The 18,670-nt window shown below is 56.8% G+C and overlaps 5 protein-coding genes across 5 annotated transcripts; 1 reads left to right on the top strand and 4 right to left on the bottom strand.

The window, feature by feature from the left end:
• Positions 1 to 143: 143 nt before the first annotated feature.
• LTHEOB_7318 (uncharacterized protein) lies at positions 144 to 1,265 on the bottom strand (the record flags this gene model as incomplete). The annotated part of the gene is made up of 1 exon (XM_035516671.1): positions 144 to 1,265. One exon carries the CDS (start codon positions 1,263 to 1,265, stop codon positions 144 to 146), a length of 1,122 nt encoding a protein of 373 aa, XP_035371289.1.
• Positions 1,266 to 1,961: 696 nt separating this feature from the next.
• On the top strand, positions 1,962 to 2,558 carry LTHEOB_7317 (Histidinolphosphatase-like protein; the record flags this gene model as incomplete). Its single annotated transcript, XM_035516670.1, has 1 exon — positions 1,962 to 2,558. The coding sequence occupies one exon, from the start codon at positions 1,962 to 1,964 to the stop codon at positions 2,556 to 2,558; it is 597 nt and encodes a 198-aa protein (XP_035371288.1).
• Positions 2,559 to 4,057: 1,499 nt separating this feature from the next.
• On the bottom strand, positions 4,058 to 4,768 carry LTHEOB_7316 (uncharacterized protein; the record flags this gene model as incomplete). The annotated part of the gene is made up of 1 exon (XM_035516669.1): positions 4,058 to 4,768. One exon carries the CDS (start codon positions 4,766 to 4,768, stop codon positions 4,058 to 4,060), a length of 711 nt encoding a protein of 236 aa, XP_035371287.1.
• A 2,236-nt stretch (positions 4,769 to 7,004) lies between these two features.
• LTHEOB_7315 (Acetyl- carboxylase) lies at positions 7,005 to 14,066 on the bottom strand (the record flags this gene model as incomplete). Its single annotated transcript, XM_035516668.1, has 5 exons — positions 7,005 to 13,487; positions 13,539 to 13,709; positions 13,761 to 13,780; positions 13,833 to 13,910; positions 13,994 to 14,066. The coding sequence occupies 5 exons, from the start codon at positions 14,064 to 14,066 to the stop codon at positions 7,005 to 7,007; spliced, it is 6,825 nt and encodes a 2,274-aa protein (XP_035371286.1).
• Positions 14,067 to 16,771: 2,705 nt separating this feature from the next.
• On the bottom strand, positions 16,772 to 18,151 carry LTHEOB_7314 (Methyltransferase type 11; the record flags this gene model as incomplete). The annotated part of the gene is made up of 6 exons (XM_035516667.1): positions 16,772 to 16,802; positions 16,854 to 17,020; positions 17,072 to 17,297; positions 17,359 to 17,519; positions 17,588 to 17,947; positions 18,113 to 18,151. 6 exons carry the CDS (start codon positions 18,149 to 18,151, stop codon positions 16,772 to 16,774), a joined length of 984 nt encoding a protein of 327 aa, XP_035371285.1.
• Between the last annotated feature and the right edge of the window lie 519 nt (positions 18,152 to 18,670).

The raw sequence follows: 18,670 nt of genomic DNA, 5'->3' as shown, positions 1-18,670 counted from the left end.
AAGTACAAACCGACCAAAGATGAAGAAAGGAGTGTCGTGACCTCGTAACCGTCAAAAAATAATAAAAAAAAAAACGTCAACTCAAAACACCTTTCAAGAAATTTCCCGTAGGAAGATGAAGGGAGAGAACTCCTTGAAGTAATTTACAACGCCATGACGGCAACGACCAAACCCGCGACGGCCGCAGCGGCAGCACTGTTCCGCGGCGACCCGAAGCTCGCGACGCCGGCGGAGCTGCTGCTGGTGGGGTCGTTGCTCTCGGTCACCTTGGCAGTGCTGACGGTGGTGCGGCCGGTGGTGGAGCCGGACACGCCGTTGAGGTTGTCAACGGTGTCGATTGCGGGGCCGACGTTGAAGAAGTCGACGAGGACGGCCCAGGGGGCCTTGCCGTAGGTGGTGCTGCACTCAGCGGCGGCGGCGCCGAGCGAGCCGGTGGCGCCGGTGGTGTTGGCCGAGTTGGTCGTCTCGAGGTAGGTGGTGTTGGGGCTCTCGATGCCGAAGGCCGAGGTCGAGTACAGGAAGTGGTTCATGAGGAAGAGGCGGTCACCCTCGGCGGCGGTCTGCGTCTGGCCCTTGAGCGAGGTAGGGCGGTCGGGCGAGCAGCTGTAGTTGGACGGCGAGGTGTTGTCGTACGAGTTCTCGTAGAGGAAGGTGAACTCGTCGAGCAGGTAGGGGGCGGCCGTGTTGGTGGAGGCGTCGAGCGAGGCGATGAAGGTGACCAGGCGGGTGTTGTTGGAGATCATCTCGCGCAGGGTGGGCCACTCGGAGGGCGCCTCGGTGGTCGAGTCCGGAGTGTAGGCGTAGTCATCGATGCCGGAGGTGCTGAATTCAGAGGCCAGGACCGAGGCAGAGGCGTCATCCGAGTTGACCAGCAGGATGGTGACGACCTCGTTGGTGTTGGCGTCCATCCACGTCTTGATGTCGGAGAGCCAGTCGGAGAGCTTGCCGGCGTCGAGCAGGGTGCACGAGCTGTGGCAGAGATGCCATTCGTCGGCGTTGTTGTCAGTGTAGTGGTGGACTTGGGCGGTCAGGAGGCGCACGCCGGCGCTGAGCTGGACGGTTGAGTTGTAGTACTGGTTGCCCGAAGTAGAATAGCTGGTGGTCGAGTCGGAGAGAAAGGCGCTGTCGTGGGCTCCCAGGAGCGTGACGTTGCCGTAAGACTTGTCGCACAGCGATTCCGCATTGTTGCAGGCAGTTTGGGCCGAGGCCGAGAGAGAGAGCAGAGGCAGGACGGATGCCGCGCGGGCGAGATTTCTGAACATCATGTTGTTCCAATTAGGCAGGCGGCAAGCGAAGAGCTGGTGGGAAGGCAAACAGCGAGTGGCGGGAGCTCGAAAAAATAATACGAACGGACGGAAGTGAACCGGAGGCCAGAGGAAAGGGTCTTTAAACTGAGGCACGCGGTGGCCAGGTGGATGTCTTACTCAGTTGTGGGCTGCTATATTTTTGTCTGCACTGCCCCGTGGATGGGGCCTTACGCAGCCTAGCTTGGGCGCGTCGTCAGCGCCGCGGCCACCGCCCATGCTCAACATGTTGCCGCCGAGCCACGAGCCGGAAGCCTGAGTGGCCGGCGAGGAGCCGCCAATGCTCGCCGGAGCATGACACTTGCGTTGTGGCAGAGGCAAAACGGCCCTGTCGCAGGTGAGGCTTCACCGAGGCCCCGTCTTCCAGAAGAAAACCCGCCGCGAATCACCGGCTCCGTGCGCCCGCCAGCCGCGTCGCCCGCCAGCACCGCACCACCAAGCCTCTCCGCAGCCCCTGCGCCTGGCGTCATCGATCCTGTGGCCCCAGCCCCAGCCCTGCTCGTACCAACTCCATCAGCCCGTACAACCATTTGATAGAAAACCGCCTGCTCTTCCAGAAATACGATTCCACATCCCACAAGCCCGCTCGAGCCCACCCGCCACGTCGGATCCTGCTCCACTCTTCCATTTACCGTATCCAGCAGTCCCCACACAGCCATGTCCGACAGCAACGAAGCACCGCCCACCACCATCACGCTCCACCCTCCCATCACCACCAACACCACCACGGGCACCACGCCCGCGCAGCCGCCTCCCACGCCCGCCTGGCTGCAGGGCAAATGGCACGTCACGCACAGCACGCTGCCCATGTGGCGGTCGAAGCGCAACGTCACCATCACCTACACTGCGCTGCCCGACGGCGCCAAGATCGACGACCTGGTCGAGTACCAGGCGCTGGACGGCTCCGACAAGGTCAAATCCGTGCACGGCGTCGACACGCCCGCCGCCGACTGCGCCGGCTGGGCTTGGGACTGGCGCGGCAAGGGCTGGCTCGTCATCGCCAGCAGCCGCTGGGAGGCGCTCGGCTACGGCGACGAGGACGGCGAGGGCGAGAGGCAGTGGGCCGTCACGTATTTCGCAAAGACGCTGTTTACGCCCGCCGGACTCGACTTGTACAGCCGGCATCCGGACGGCTTGAGGCCGCGGACCGTCGAGGCGATCAAGGAGGCGCTGGCGCGTGTCGACGACGAGGACGTGCGGAGATTGGCTGGCGGCTTGTTTGAGGTCAAGATGGATGGCTCGCGGAAGGATTAAAGGAGGCGGCCAAGCATCGACGTCGAGGTTATGTGGAATAAGGTTGCTGGGGAAAGCCCGGCGCGAAAAAGGTTATCGTTCGTCTGGTAACGAACGTACCTGACATAATAATACACCAACGCAAACGCAGGCATTGGGGATTCCCGGTTGGACGTCTAATGGTTCTCGGAAAACAAATGATACCCTTCTTCTTGGCAGCAATGGATGGTCTATTGGAAGCACGGGCAACTCGGGATCTACCGACTTTCGGCCCCGATCTTATCGATATATTGGCTTCTTTGATCCGTCTCATGGTCCTTGCTTTGCTTCCTGTTCCGAAATCACTCGCTCATTTCGCTTGCCTGATACGGCCTACACGAATACTCAGGCTAACTTAACTCTTGCGTAGCTGACCGCGTGGACTCCTTCTGCATATTAGCTACGGAGGCGCAGTTCATGAGTGCGCAGAGTATTTAATCCTTCTGCGTCCCACGAAGGCACGCACATGTAGAATCTCTGCAATATCCAGACGAAGACGTCAATTGTCCACGAAACCAAGATGCCGTCTCACTCTCCCATCGTCCTTGCACGCACTAACCCGTCATAAAAACACCACACCCAAAAGACACATGCTTTCGACCAATGCAGATCCATAACCTGCCGCGGCAATGGTCTGTAGCGCTGATAAGTCTCGGCCAGACGTAGCCAATCCCAGCGTCTTCGCCCTCAGCGGAGTCCTGAGCAAAAACAGCCACTCGATGTTGTTATGCGGTTGAAATCGCACTCGTCGTCGTTGCATTTCACTAAGTCGTCGGCTTGAACACGACGAGACTGCAGGGTAGCAGGAGGAATATTTGTGCTGGACCTGGGCATAGGCTGGTCTGATGTGGCTGAAGAATGAGCGTTTGAGGTCGAGATACAGCTTGTGTTGAGACAGTCGACATATGCACCATCCATAGTGCTTCGCTGTTGTGAATGATTCGCAGTGCTTTGCTGTTGTGGACGATTCGTCGTGGTCTGATCTGGATAATTTGTAGCGTGGTATCGAGGTGGACGAAACCTCAAGAGAAACGGTGAAGGGCTGATCGGCGGGCACTGATATAGATGCAGCCCCGGTGGAGGCATTACCGACGAGTGCTGACGTGGAGGAGCCCATGGTGAAGGCCTCATCGGGGAGTGCTGATAGGGAGGGTTCCTCGGTGAAGGAACCATCGGTGTGTATGGTGGAGGTGCTACCGGCGTATACGGTGGAAATGGAATCGGGTGTTTCGGTGGAGGCGACATCGGGGGATACGGATGTGGAGGAATCATTGGGTGCTGAGAGGGAGGATTTGTGGCGGTGTACCGATATCCATGATACGTTGTGGTTGAGTTTCTCGGCTGTGCTTCTTCCTCATACCATTTCTTTACCGTTGGCTGAGGTCCTGGACGTCCCCTCCCCTCTATGGTACTTTCTCTGCCCCTACCACCGCCGTTTTCGCACGATGCTCCGGGACTATCTGTACTCCAGGATAGCTTACTCACATGCCCATCAACATTCTCATTGTCATTGCTGTTACTCTTGCTGGCGTTCCCGCCGCGCAAGAAGGGTGTGGGCGAGGTTGGTGCTGCTGCTGCTGATGATGATGATGCAAACGGGGACGGTTCGTCGGCGGAAGCCTGATCACTGTGCCCGGGTCAGAATCGCTGTCCGAGTCATCGCCACGCCACCAGCGCGAGAACCCTTGCCTGTGCCAGTCGAAGCTTGCCTCGGGGCCATCCTCAAACGGACCACCCGAGTCGACTGGCGCCGGCGCCGGTTTGCGACTGGCTTGGTACTCGGCCGCGATCAGGTCGCGGGTGAACTGCTCGTGTTTCTGCTGGCGCCCCGGGTCCATCTCATCGTCGGCATCGGCGGCGCCATCATCGTCGTCGTCCTTCTCGTCGTCGTCGTCGGCCGGGAGCAGCGAGTCACGCCGCGTTCGCCGGGGCAAAGACACCCGCATCGAACTTCTCGCCTCGCCTCCGTCGCCCTCGTCGTCGCCGCTGGAACCGTCGTCGTCGTCGTCGTCTTCGTAATTGATCAGTTCAACGGCAGCCGGCGTTGGCGTCTCGTCGGAGTTCCAGGCAATGCCGAGGCCAGAATCCCGTTTGTTCTTCACACGGCACTCGTATGTTTGGATTGATTGAGTGTCGCGATCTTCTCCGCAGGCCGAACGGCAGCGGCCCAACCTGCCTCCAGGACGAGGCATGATGTAAGCCTTATCCCTGAGCAGAGAAAGGTGCTTCGTGAGTTCGACGAGCGGGACTGGCTTTGCTGGAAGCTGGCGTGAGCGGTCTTCTGGTGTCGGGGTTACCGGTTCGTTGCGCAAGCTGTGCAGAGTAGGTGTGCAGTGTCGTTTTCGGTTGTATGAAGAGAGGAGCGTAAATGGGTTATGCTAGCGATGACGCCTCGCAGATAAAAGGTCGAATAGCGACAATGCTTGCGGTGGGAATATGTCGTCCAACGAGAAGGTGAGAGAGAAGTGAAGTCAGAAATGGAGTTGGAGGAATCGCCGCCGGTCATTCACCGTTTAGGAAGCCACGGCCATCGCGACCGCTGCTGTCTTTTCCGGCTAAATCGACCTCGAACAGTGGGCTGCAGAAAATTTGAGGGGCTCTTGGATGCTACACTCTTCCTACGCAGGTTGTTGAAGCAAATATCCGGACATGCATCCAGACATCGGATTCAATTGCCTGACCAGGGTTCCGTGACGGCGAGATCAACGTCTCTTGCGGCCCGCTGTGGTTGTCGGCCGTTCTGAAATCGGATGGTCCGTTGCTCGCAGCGTTGATGGCAACCGCAGCGCCATCGAAGTTCAAACCCTAAGGGATGTCGCTTGCCGGGTATAAGCGGTGCTTTCTTATCGTGCCGGAGTGTGTCGGGAAGGAGGCAGAAAGACAAACGTGGCTCAGCATGCAAGAACCTTAGCACACTCTCAGTTATTTATATGGACAAGAAGGTCAGCCAAGCTCCTCATGACGCCATCCAATGGGCTGGCTGCAGCGGCAGTGCATCCGTGCCGCGATGCGCTCCCGCGCCAGCCGGCGGGAAGTAGAGTTGCCCGATTCCAGAAAGGACCCCCCGCTTCGCTCTCTTTTCCAATAAAAGAATGCGCGCACCGAAGGCCGTTCCGGTGCAACACGACCCGATCACGCTTTCCCCTTCTTCCCCTCCCTCCCTCCACCAGCCTGGATGGACATCTCCACCCACGCAACCCTATTTGTGGGCGACCGGTCAGTTCAACGGGGGAAAGCAAAAAAAAAAATATTTTCGTTGAATCCTGCTAGCTTACGCGCCCCCATGTCGCGCGCGCGAGCCGCTGCCGCCGCCATGGCCGCAGGTCTGCTGTGCCGCCGTGCCGCCATGCAGGGACCGCAGTTCTTGTCTCCAGCCACACGAGTTAAAACCCGACAAGGGGCCTGCCAACGGTCCATGGAAGGGGACGAGCTGTCAGCCATGGCTACCAGTCGTCCAGATACAGCCCCTGCTTCGACCTGTTCATGCACGCCATGCGACACCACACGGAGATCCCGAGAGCCAATCGAACATTCGCTGAGATGTTGTGCATTCTGCACATGCTCTGCTTTGGGCGTGAGGCGGGGAAATGCGGCAAGTCAAAAATGTGACCTGCATGAAGCGGGTCCGGTCTCGACCGCTCCATGGAATTGTGGATTTTCGACACGAAAGATCCCACCGACATCACCCCGCGCGCGCGTCGTCCGAAGGTGAGAGACCTGAAAAAAAATATCAAAAATATCACATCCTGCTGTCTCCACATTCTGTTTCATCGTGTGAAGGTACGCGCCAATGGGTCCGGCCCCGTATAAACCCGTCAATAGCTGAATGCCAAGTCAGCATCGGACTCGGGGAAGGGCGATAAGCGTTGAAGGAGCTTTATCTGTCAATGTTGATGTGGCACAGAGACTTGCAGATTAGGAAAACGAAAAGGGAAGGATGGGCAGAATTCCCCGCACAGCACCACATCACGCTATTCCCTACAAATGTATGGCCGAGACCCCTCCCCACTCAGGAGGAGGAGGTGGTGGTGGCTTTGGCTGACCGGTTGTCGTACGTTGATGAAGCTGAATGCATGTGAATCTGGAAGCAAGGAATCCAAATTACCAAGAAAGCACGAGGACCTCACAGAAGTGTCGAACGATGTCACGATAGGTTAAACTGCACACAGTTTTGAAAACGTAATTCCATTGCCTTTTTATTAACCACATCTATGTGTATGTTTTTAGCTCATAGTAAAAAGACCCGTAAACCTTTACTGAAGACCAACGGAACGCGATAACTAAAAAATCAAAGAAACCATGTATCATGAACACATTAAATGCTGAAACCCAGTGTACCGCCAGCGCCGAACCGAACCCCCACTCTTCTGTAGCAATAAGTATACAGCGTGCCAATCATTTTACCGCTTCTCTCTCCTCAGACGCAATTTATGCGCTGGCCAGCTTCTTCAGCAGCTCCTCCTTCTCGCTCGTCGGCAGCGTCTCCAACGCGGCCAACACTCCCTTGAGACCAGCCTCCTTGTCCTTCCTGAGCAGCTCGGCAACCTGGAAAGCGGTCGTCTCGCGCGCGAGGTTCTCGACCTTGGCGGCGACCTCCTTGCGGTTGGTCTCGATCCACTCGGCGACGGCCTGGTCGTTGTTCTCGAAGTCCTCGACGCCGGACCAAGCCTGCAGCTGGGCGAGAGCCTCGTGGCGGCTGATGGCACCCGAGTCGGACACGGACAGCCTCTTGAGGATGTACTCCTCGTTGATGCGGCGGCGCAGGCGCCAGTAGAAGAACCGGCGGGCGTTCTGCCAGCGGAGCGGCATGCGGATGGTGCCCTTGGCAGCCATGCGGCCGGCGCGGTCGTGCAGGTCGGCGAACTGCAGCGAGATCTGGCCGTAGACGGGCAGCAGGAGCTGCTCGCGCTCCGTCATCTCCGCCTTGACCTTCTGCTGCTCCTCCTTGGACAGGCTCTTGTCGGCAATCTTGCGCTTGAGCTCGCCGTACACGGGGTCCAGGCGCGCCATCGTCTCGAGCTGGCGGTCCTTGCGGAACTTGATACCGACGATACCCTCGGGCTCGAGGACACCGCCACGAGAGTCCTCGTCGGCGTACATCTCCATGTACTTGGAGTTGATGGTCGGGTCCACGACGACCCACGAACCACCACGGAGCTCGCCGAACGGAGGAATGTAGACGAAGATGGGCTGCTCGTACTTGACAAGAGCGTCGACAATGAACGAACCGTACTTGAGCACCTCGTTAAACATGTCACGCTGGCCACCAGAGAAACCACGCCAGTTGGCAAGGATGAACAGCGGGAGCTGTTCACCGTTGTTGAAGTCCTTGATGGCCTGAGCGGTCTTGAAAGCTGAGTTGGGGTACCAGACACCACCAGCCTCCGAGGTGACCTGCTCGATGGAGTCGGGGTTGGCGGGATCGGCAGGGATGACGTTCTCAACGGCGCGGGTCTCGACACCAATGACACCAACAGGGAGGCCGCCGAGGCGGGCACGACCAACGACGACGGTCTTGGCCCAGCCGCCGAGGGACTCCTCGAAGGAGCCACGGTCAAAGAGACCGGAGAGGTAGCCCTCCTCGTCCTCCTTACCAGCAATGAGCCACCTGACGTCGTAGGGCTGCTTCTGCGGCGGGTAATAAGTAATGTCGCGGTCCCAGTGCTCGGCAGTAGGGGATAGCGGGACGGGCTGGCCCTTGCTGGCCGGGACGTAAGACAGCCAGCTGACAATCTTGGAAACACCCTCGAAGTCATCCGAGGCAGTCATGTGCGAGACACCGTTCTTGTACATGATCTGAGTGCCACCGAGCTGCAGGTTGGAAGTGTAGACCTCGCGACCGAGCAGCTTGTTGATAGCGGGAGCACCAGTGAGGATGATGGGCTGGCCCTCAATCTGGATGGCACGCTGGCCAAGACGGACGAGGTAAGCACCGATACCAACGGAACGGCAAGTGACCAGGGTGATGGTAAAAATGTCTTCGTAGGCCCTGGACGTCTCACCAGCGATGAGACCGGAGCCACGCAGACACTCGACACCAAGACCATCCTCAGCACCAATGATGGTCGTGATCTTGTGCCTGATCTCGCCATCCTCCTCGATCTCCTCGGTGATGACTTCGCGCCTGTCGCCCTCGTCGAAGTGCTTCTTCTTCTCCTCAGTGAGGTAGAGGTACTTGAAGCCCTTCTCAGGGTTGGCAGGGTCGTTCCAGGCAACCGAGAAGTGCGGGATCAGCTCCTCAGCCATACCGATGCGAGCACCGGAGTTGGCAGACAAGTAGATGCGAGGAATGCCAAGCTTGCGGGCAAGCTCGGAGCACTTGTGGAAGAACTTGTCTTCCGCAGGGCCGAACGAACCGATCTTGAAGGTGATGTCGTTGGAGATGATGATGAACCTACGGCCCTTGGGGTACTCGGGAGTCTTGGCCGTGACGATCCAACCGACCATACCAATGGTGTTGGCACCCGGCTCGCGGTTGACCTCGGCCAGGTTGTCGTTGTCGTCGAGGACAAGCTCGTTGTACTCGATGCACTCTCCCTTGACGGGCTGCTTCTCCTTGAGTGCCTGGTTCTTGGCGCAGGAAGCGTGCCAGCTGTTCTCAATAGCCTGCCTGAAAAGCTCAGGGAAATCGTAGACGTATTGAGTGCCCATGATGTGGGCCTTGTAGCGCTTGGGCTGGAGCGCACCCTTGGTGGGGTATGGAGTGGAGACGGGACGCAAGTGCATGGCGCCGATCTTGGTGGTACCGCCAATGCTGTGGAAGAGCCACTGGCCACCCTTCTCAGACTTCTTCTCGGCGTAGAGCTCGACGTCGACGACGTAGCCAGCAGTGTTGGTGATGACCACACGCAGAGGGTAGGGCTCGCCGTGCTCGTCGGTGCAGATGATGCGGATCTCCGCACCGGTGACACGGAGCCTCCAGGCACGACGACCAAATCTGTCGAGGAAGCTAGCGAGGGCTTCTTGGACATCCTGGGGCTGCAGGGGGAAGACGGTGGAGAAGTTGATGAAGATGTGGTTCATGTCGGAACCGTTGTTGCCGATGATCTCAAGAGCATCCAGGATGTCGTTCATGAGCCTGTCGGCCTCGGAGATCATGAACTCAGCGGTGGGGATGCCTTCCCGGAGACGGCCAGGGCGGACGACAGCACGCGTGAAGTACCTCTTGTCGTTCTCCGCACCCTTGCCAACAGCCTCGTAGATGTGGATGTTGCGGTTCTCAGTGAAAACGGGCTTGATGTTGAACTTGTTCAGACGTCCAAGCTCGAGCTGGAAAGCAAGAGCAGGCTCAATGTGACGGATGCTGGCGTCCTCCTCATAGGCCGGGCCTCTGAAGGTGTAGTAGCCGGGGTAAGTGCCGTCCTTGTGACCGCAGATGAACGTGACACGGCGGACACGCCTGGCCAGAAGCTCATCCTTGTACTCGTTGACGATAGGAGTAATGCGATCCAAGATCTCGCGGTCGTCAAAGCTCTCAGCATCCATGACAGCAACGTTGCAGACAGCGGTAAGCTCGTCTTCGCTCTCGAGCTTGGGGGCCGGCTTGCGCTTGCCAGCAAGATCAGCAATCAGACCGCCGGCGTTGGCGTTGGAAGGCCTCTTCGTGCTGGTACCGACGACAGGGAAAGCCTCAAGAGCACGCATCAGGTACTCCTCGGCATCCTCCAGGAAGTGGATGGGCACAACCGCACCCTTGCGGGTAGGCTCACCCTCGGTGCCGCGGCGCAGGTAGCTCATGTCGCTGATGGAGTGAATGCGCTTGCCGAAGAACGAACTCTGGTCGGTGCTTGGGGTGGAGGGCGTGGACGGGTGCGAAGACTCGACCGGAAGGCCGAATTCGGACTCGCCAACCTTGCGAAGAGCAAAATCCCAGGAGAGGACGTAGGGAGCCTCAGTCTCGATGTGGTAATCGATCTGCTTGAGCTGGTACGCACGGTAGGCGCGGCGCGTGTAGACTTCAAGGGCAGCCAGAGCGACGTAAGGGTCTTGGTGAGCAAAGAAGGTGGGCAGGACATCGAAGACGGTGTACTTCGAGTCGACAACCTCCTTAATGATATCGAAATCGGGCTCACGGTGGTCCCAGCCACTCTCGCCGTACTTGGACTCGATGACGGCGGAGCGGAGGATGTGCTCCATCTGAGAGGTACGCTCCTCAAGAGAAGGCATAGCGCACTGGATCAAGACCTCACGGGCCTTGATGGCCACCTTCGCGGTGGCCCTCGACTCGAGCTCGGTCAGCTTGCGGAGGGGCTCCTTCAAGTACTTGGCCACGTTCCCGACACCAGGCTTGTTGGGCTTGTAGGAATCCAGAATGGCAAGGAGAAGGTTGTTCTTGGACTGAACCCTGGTGTGGGAGAGAACAGTGTAGACAATAGGGACCAGATCATCCTTCTGCGAGTCCCTCAGCTTAAGGACAACCTCTTCGTCCCTGTTCTGGCGGAAAGAGAACTGGTACTCGACAGCTTGGTACTCCTCGATGAGGCTGGTCATGACGGCAAACTCATTCGCCTTCAATCCCTCAATATACTGGTTGGCAATGTCGAGGAGAGGGGACAGAGTGCTGCGCAGAAGAGAAGCATCAGCGGGGTCGACACTCTCCTCAAGGAAGCGGTTGAAGCTCTTGATAAGTTGCTTGGCAGGGAACTCAACACCACGGCTGTGGGCGCGCTCCACGATTTGTTCGAGGGCAGCGTCAAGCTTCTGAGGCATACGGGCGTGCAGAGCAGAAGCTTGAGCATTCCACTGGCCGTAAGGAAGCTCAGGGTCGCGAAGGACACTGATGAGCTCCTTAAGAGTGTCACCCATAATGACCTGGTTGTCGAAGCCCTTGAGAATGTCCTGAAGGACGCCATAGAGGTAGCTGAAGCGCTGCGGGGGCTTGTTACCCATGATCTGGGGCGGGCCGAATTCAGGCAGCTGGCCAAGGAAGAGCTGGGCGGACTTGACCTTCGAAGGGTCGTCAAGGGCCAGAATACCGAGGATGTCACCAGCCTCGAGGGTCGCGCCGGGCTGCTTGATGAGGTTGACGACACCATCCTCCTGAGCGATCAGGGGCATGTACATCTTCATGACCTCGACCTCGGCGAATGCCTGGCCCTTGCTGATGTGCTCGCCGTTGGCGACACTGAACTTGACAAGCTTACCAGGGCTGGGCGTACGGAGTTGAGTAGGGTCGTTCTCCTGCTCGAGCAGGCAGGTCTTGCTGTCGACGGAGAGACGAGTCGCGCCGACTTCCTCTTTCCAGTAGACGTTGTGAGACTTGCCACCGAGCAGAACGAGGAGACCGCCGTCCGCCAGAGCGCGGACACCGACCTGGCACCTCGAGCCGTTGATGAACAAGGTGTAAGCATCGGTGCTGGACCTGGTAGCAGTGAACTTGTAGCGGTAGCCCTCGTAGATGAAGTCAATCGGGAAGACAGTCTTGAGGACGTCCTTCGACGGGACCTGACCCTTCTCCAGACCTCTCTTGTACTCGGTGATGCACGTCTCACTAGCCACATGAGCCTTCTGGACAGCACCGCAGATGACTGCGACCATAGCGTCAGGCCTCTCAGCGGTAAGCTTCTTCGAGATCAGCTCATCAAGCCACCCGGTGGTGATGGTGTTGTCCTCGAAGGCCGGTGTCTCCAGGAGCTTGATCAGGTACTCGACAGTCGTCCTGAAGTCACCACGAATGCTCAACTCCTTCAGGGCAACGACCATGTGCTTCCGAGAAGCAGTGCGGTTCTCGCCGTAAGCGAAGATGTGACCGAACTGGCTGTCAGAGAAGCTGTGAATGCCACCGGCAGTACCGACGGAGAAGTAACCCCAAACGTTGGAGCTACTCCTGAAGTTCAACTCGTGCATGGTACCGCTGGAAGGCTTGAAACCCTCGCCCGGGTCCTCGGAGGTGATACGGCAGGCAGTCGTGTGACCCTTGGGCTTGGGCCTGCGCTGGTTGATGTGAGACTCCTCGGTGGAGAAATCGAAGTCGATCTCGGTGGCCGAGTGGGGGTCGACACCGTACAGAAGACGGATGTCGCGAATCTGGTGCAGGGGAATACCCATGGCAATCTGCAGCTGGGCAGCGGGCAGGTTGACGCCAGAAACCATCTCGGTGGTGGGGTGCTCGACCTGCAGACGCGGGTTCAGTTCCAGGAAGTAGAAGGCATCGTCCTCGTGCGAGTACAGGTATTCCACCGTACCCGCCGACACGTAGCCGACCAATTTACCCAGCGCCACTGCTGATTTCTCCATCCGTTGGAACGACTCCGGGTTTGCGACCGTCACAGGCGCCTCCTCGATGATTTTCTGGTGTCTCCGCTGAACGGAGCAGTCACGGCCGAAGAGCGAGATGTTGTTGCCGTACTGGTCGGCCAGAAGCTGAACCTCCAAGTGCCGGGCGTTGCCAGCCAGCTTCATAATGAAGATGGGCGAGCCGGGAATCTCGCTCGCGGCAGCGCGGTACATCTGGATGAAGTTCTCCTCCGACTCGACCTTGCGGATACCCTTGCCACCACCGCCCTCCGAGGCCTTGACCATGACGGGGAAGCCGATTTTCTTGGCCACCTCGAGACCCTCTTCAGGCGAGTGTGTGCAGCCCTGGTCGTAGACGTCATCAGGCACCGTGACGATTCCGCCGTCGTCAACGATGACTTGATCCACACCGGTACCCGACCACGGGATGCAGGGAACATTCGCGTGCTGAGCAACAATTGTAGACGAAATCTTGTCTCCGAGCGAGCGCATGGCCGAACCGGGAGGGCCAATGAAGACAATCTTGTTCGGCGACGCGGCGAGCGACTCGGGGAGCTTGGGGTTCTCGGAGGCGTGGCCCCAGCCGGCCCAGACGGCGTGGACGCCCATGCGCTCCGCAACATCGACGATGAGCTCGACGTTGGCGTAGTTGTTGTTGTTAGTGCCGCCGGGGACCTGTACGTTCCATGTCAGCTCACCTCCGCGACAGCCAAGCTAGCGACGCACCTCAACATATTGGTCGGCCATGCGGATGTAATCTGCGTTCGCCTGCAGATCCTCCGGCGTGGCCATGACCGTAAACTGGATTGCCCGCTCATCGCCGAATGTCTCGTATGCCCACTTCCGCACCGATCTGATCTCCTTGACCGCCGCGATACCGTTGTTGGCAATGAGGACCTGCAATCGTTAGGCTACTTCGTGCGACGGCTGCCCAAAGGCGATGCTTACATTCGTGATAACGGTGTGACCTGTCGCGTGTTAGCGGGGTTGTGAATCAGCGCCAGGAGCGACATTTCTTACCATCATGGCTGGCCACGAAGTCCTTCACCTTGGAGGGTGGTGCGTTTCCTAGGTGGTTGAGCCCAATGAAGTGCTCACCTTGGATTCGTTAGCAATGGGCGCAGATGGAAACGGCGGGCGCGCAGGAGCTTATCGGGGGCCGATTCGCAGCTCAGTCTCACCAATGTTCTTCTTGGCCGCCCAGCTCGACGGAGTGCCGTTCGGCTGAGCGGTGGAGTCTGCTGACAAGCCCATGTTTGCGTGAAGTATGCGTAGACTGGTTGTGTGTGTGGGGAGAGGCGGCGGCGGCGGCTCGGCGTCTCTGGTCTATTTCTTCTATAGCGCGAATGACGGAATGGGTATCGAGTGAGAAGAGAAAAGTAGCAAAGCAACGAGGCTTGTGCCAGTCTATGCGGAAGGCTCGCGCGGGCCGGAGGAGGGAGCAGAAGCAAGAGTACACGGTAGAGGGGCCGGTTGCGATGCGAGGTTTATAGCTAGCTGGACCTGTTGAGAAGGCGCACGGACCTGGGAAGAGTGCTGGGGGCGGCGGCGCAAAAAGCGGAAAGCGGCTGAGCGTCAGCAGTGGGGAATTGGGCCGCCGACACGGAGTATGATGTTTTGACCGCCTTGGACAGTTTTAGTTGGATTCTGTCGCGCGCGTAGACTCGGCATCTAGACAAAAACTGTTGGGGGTTGAGTGCACCAATTTCCTCAGGTTCCGCCTGCCCGCCCCTACAAAAAAAAAAATACCTATGGTGATCGCTTCGTCTCCCTATCCCCGACTCTTGGCCGAGCAATGCACCATCATCATCATAAGCAACATCAGCAGCATCACCATCTTCAGCTCCAGCACTAGGTGTGCCTGGCTCTCGCTTCCCCACGGCTAAAAATGGAAAGTCGCCGGTTCCCCCACTCGGACTCCGATGAAGGCTTACGGGACGGATCGCACTACGGAGTTGCATACCAAAAATCTCGTCCGCCTCGGCACGAGATCTGGCTGAGGTCGGCGGACGGGACTTATGGCACGCGCCGTCTGGTCTCTTTGTTTTCGGCGTCGATCGCGGCGGCGCATTACCACTGCCGTGAACCCCGGATCGGACGTCCGGGCCACCGACACCCTGGGCGCCAGCGACGTGCTGTTAGACGTCCAAATCGGCGCTTAGACCCTTGCGCACTGATGACAATCACCAACGATGACGCCACGTAGTTCATCGCTTTGCATGGTTTGTGAAAGAAAGTCGTACAATCTCTCGTTAGTAACCTACCTAACCTCTTTGTTTTGCGAGGCTATGAATATTCTTCTGCGCTTATATACGCCCCCATTGAAATTCCACGGAACGAGTCAAAATCCGATGTAGCAGTTGGAAAATACCCCGTCTGCCATGCTTTTCCATAATGCCAACAGCATACTTGCCTGCATGCTTTGGCATCACGATTGCTACAAACTTGGTTGGTAGTGATATTACTTCCACTCCGCGCATTCACTAACCGGGATCCTTGCACACTCCCTAGCAGCTAATAGTCGCTATCTACAGTCCCCTCTTGCAGCCGACAGCTAGCGTGAATTTGTTTTTTGCTCATGTCATGGGTAGTTGAAGCTATCGTCCGGACGTGTATGTAGAATTAAAAATTCGACATCCTCGTCCGGACGATAGCTTCAACTACCCACATATGTTATATTTCTGAGAGGGGGGCTGTACGAAGTCTAGAGATCTGTTCCTCTTGACGCTCGGGATTCAAGTAGAACATCTTTGCCGCCTCCCTCCGCCCGTCAGCCACCCTTTTAACTAGTACTCGGCCATGACATGATCCTTGTCAGCCACCCGATCACCGTCGGCTCCCCCCTGTGAGACGCCCTGCCGCCGGCTTTACGCAGGGCCGTACCTCCGCGCAATCGCGGAGCTATTCCAACCTCGGCATAGCTAGTTATGTAAGCTTATGCGGCTGTTCGCACCTCTGGTCAGCGCTTCACTCCATCTTAGAGCTCCTCTTACTTCACGTCATTTTGCGCCTTGCTCCCTTAGATAAGCTTCTCCATTAATCCCTGTATCTATCTAAAATAAGTTATAGGAAAGAACAACTGTAAGTTAACCCTTCTGTTTCCATATTCAAAGGTTGGAAATATCTCACCAACAAGTAGTCATGTGAAGGCAAACTAAGTAGTTTTATTAAAAAAAAAAAAAAAGAATTTACCCCGCCCGCTAACTCTCTAATTCGAGGAATCGGCACACTCTCCCTAAACCCTTTGACTTCCAGAGATCGACAGAACTGGGGCGAGACCTTTTGGCACCCGCAAGCGGCCAAGAACCGTACCATCGTTTTGGGCAAAGCACAGCAAGCCACGAGCACATCATTTCCTTATCTGGCGCTCTAGACATGCGCATGAAGTGACGCTAGACAGTACCAAATGCAGGGACACCGGCTTGGCACGAAGACACGTTCATTTTTCCGGCCATATTTGATCAAGACCCATACCCAAATACCTCATATCCGAGATCTACCACCAGCTGATAACTCTTAACACTTCTGGGATCACCGCAACGCTTTTCCGGCTTAAACTTAGCAGGCAACAACCAACCACAAGGCCAATCGAGCACAGCCCTTTCAGTAAGGCTCTATCAAACTCTGGCGTACCACTAGCGTCGACGGCTTCTACCGCCTTCGCCGTAAGGTCCAACAGAGAGTCGTAAACCGCTTTGCATAAAAACACCGACAGTATCCGGTAGCCTCACCCAGGTCTGATCTGACGATTCGTATTGCTGCCTCTTTTTTCTTGCTTACGAGTATCACCTGGAGAGGGCAATCGTTCGCATTAAGGAGGCCAAAACAGTATGAGAGGAAGTTTGTGTCTTAACGCAGAGCTCTCCACAAGTGCATTATACTACTGCCGAATACCGTCTTTCGCGGATATATCAAGAAACTCGAGGGCCACCATCCCCGTTTACCAAACATGCCGGATTTCACTCTGGCTTCTGACCATACGTAACGAAGCTGCATTGCCATCAGTATCACTATACTAAGGAACAGAACAGGCTTACTTACAACGTGTAGTAAGGGTGAATGGACTTGCTCTTCAGCTCTTCCCGCACCTTCGCGTTGATGACCTTTACCTCTTCGAGCTGCCACCCGAGGACGTTGGTGAACATGCGGAAAGAAAATGCCTCCAATCCATCGAGGTACTGCATCAGGTTCACAAGGCCAATCTCTTTCTATCCTTGCCATCAGCAAATTATTTCGACATTTGTGCTCTCAATCCATACCATCTTTGGATCTTTGGGCCAAGGGCCTAACGGTATTTTGTACATTCGTGAATGTACATTGACGAAGCCTGCATCTTTCAGCCATCCCTCTGCCAGCGGTCCTGGATAAAGCTCTTTGCCGAGCTTCTTGCAGCCCTCCTCCAAAGTGGCGAGGAACTGGTTGATGTGGGCATTGGGCTTCAGCGAACCGTCATCGGATCTGTAATGTGTGTCGAAGAGATGAAGTCTGGGCAGACAATCAGCCGGTGCAATCCCATACAGGCCACCTCCCCAAGCCAGCCACTCACTCGGTCCAGCCTCCCGGCCTAGTGCACTTAAACATGTTCCCGATGAGCGCCGGCCAATCAGAAATGGAGCCGTCCAGCTGCCGAGCGAATATAAGATCGAAGGGCGTAGCGTGAGTCCAGGGCGCTTCGGCATCGTCGACTTCAAACTTTACGTTCGGTGGCTTTGAGGTTGCATCTGTCAGGTCCAAAATCCTGCGCCCGAACGTCTTGTGTGCAAGGTACAACATACCACCCAGTTCGGCTGCACGGGAGAAAGATCATTCCCGAGCACCTGCGCATCCGGATACTTGTCCGCAACCTCGATAGCCCAGATGCCTGTTCCCGTGCCGACGTCCAAAACGCGCTTCAATTCTTGTTCTTTGATAGGCGCGAAGAAGTGTTGCTTGCCCGTGACCAGCATTACCATGTGGTGGAGGAGGTCGAGTCGGTCTTGCTCGTTCTCGTCATTCGGCATGAAGTAGGCGCCATCCTTGTAGGCGTGGTACCGGCGACCGTTTTCGATTGGGTAGGCCGTGACACTGGATGTGAGCGATTGCGAATAGGCGGAGAGCTGGTCCTCGATGCTTCCGACGGCAGAATCCGTTTCGAACTACAACAAATCCCTTAGTCAGATTGAGCTTGCACCAATGACTAGGTAGTAGGAATGGAACAGAAGAAAGTCGAAGAGGTTAACGGTTTAGCGCAAAAGTGAGCGATTTGATCGTGTCATGCGAGTTACAAGGGTTCTGCCCAACAAGATCAAGATGACACCTACCCCAGCATCAACCTCGATGTGCTGCTCGGAGGAGGACATGGTGATCTTCAAAATAATTGCGGCTGCAGGGGCCGTGGCGTCAGAATCTGCAGGATGGAGGATCAAAGGAGTCGGCTCCGGCGGCCATGTGGCTGCGGAGCGGGCCGCATAAGAGTAGGAAAGAAAACACGGTGTCAGTGCGGCGTAGCAATGGCAATACAGCAATGATTGACAGAACAGCCGACAAGTCCCCACAGACCCCGCTTCTCAGGAGAGGCGAACGGCTCTCGGCATCTGCTTTTGTAAAGCCGGGCAAGGATATAATCATGCGTTGTACCAAACAAGGTCTTGTTGCAGGCGAAGTTGGATGAATAATCGTGGAGGAATATCAAGGACGGACATGGTTCCGAGGGCTAACAAATTTGCTCGGGCTATTTACTATTAGACTCTCTGAGCGAATTGGTTTGGTATTGAGCAAGGGAAAGGGCCTTCAAACCTAACTGAGATATGTTATATTATTTCCAGTGCTTAAAGCGACACTATAGCTGGATCCACCACTTGCTAGGCTTTCTTTCAATT

Source organism: Lasiodiplodia theobromae (assembly GCF_012971845.1).
Source record: "Lasiodiplodia theobromae strain AM2As chromosome Unknown scaffold_22, whole genome shotgun sequence".
Taxonomy (NCBI): domain Eukaryota; kingdom Fungi; phylum Ascomycota; class Dothideomycetes; order Botryosphaeriales; family Botryosphaeriaceae; genus Lasiodiplodia; species Lasiodiplodia theobromae.
This window is presented reverse-complemented; position numbering and strand designations above follow the sequence as displayed.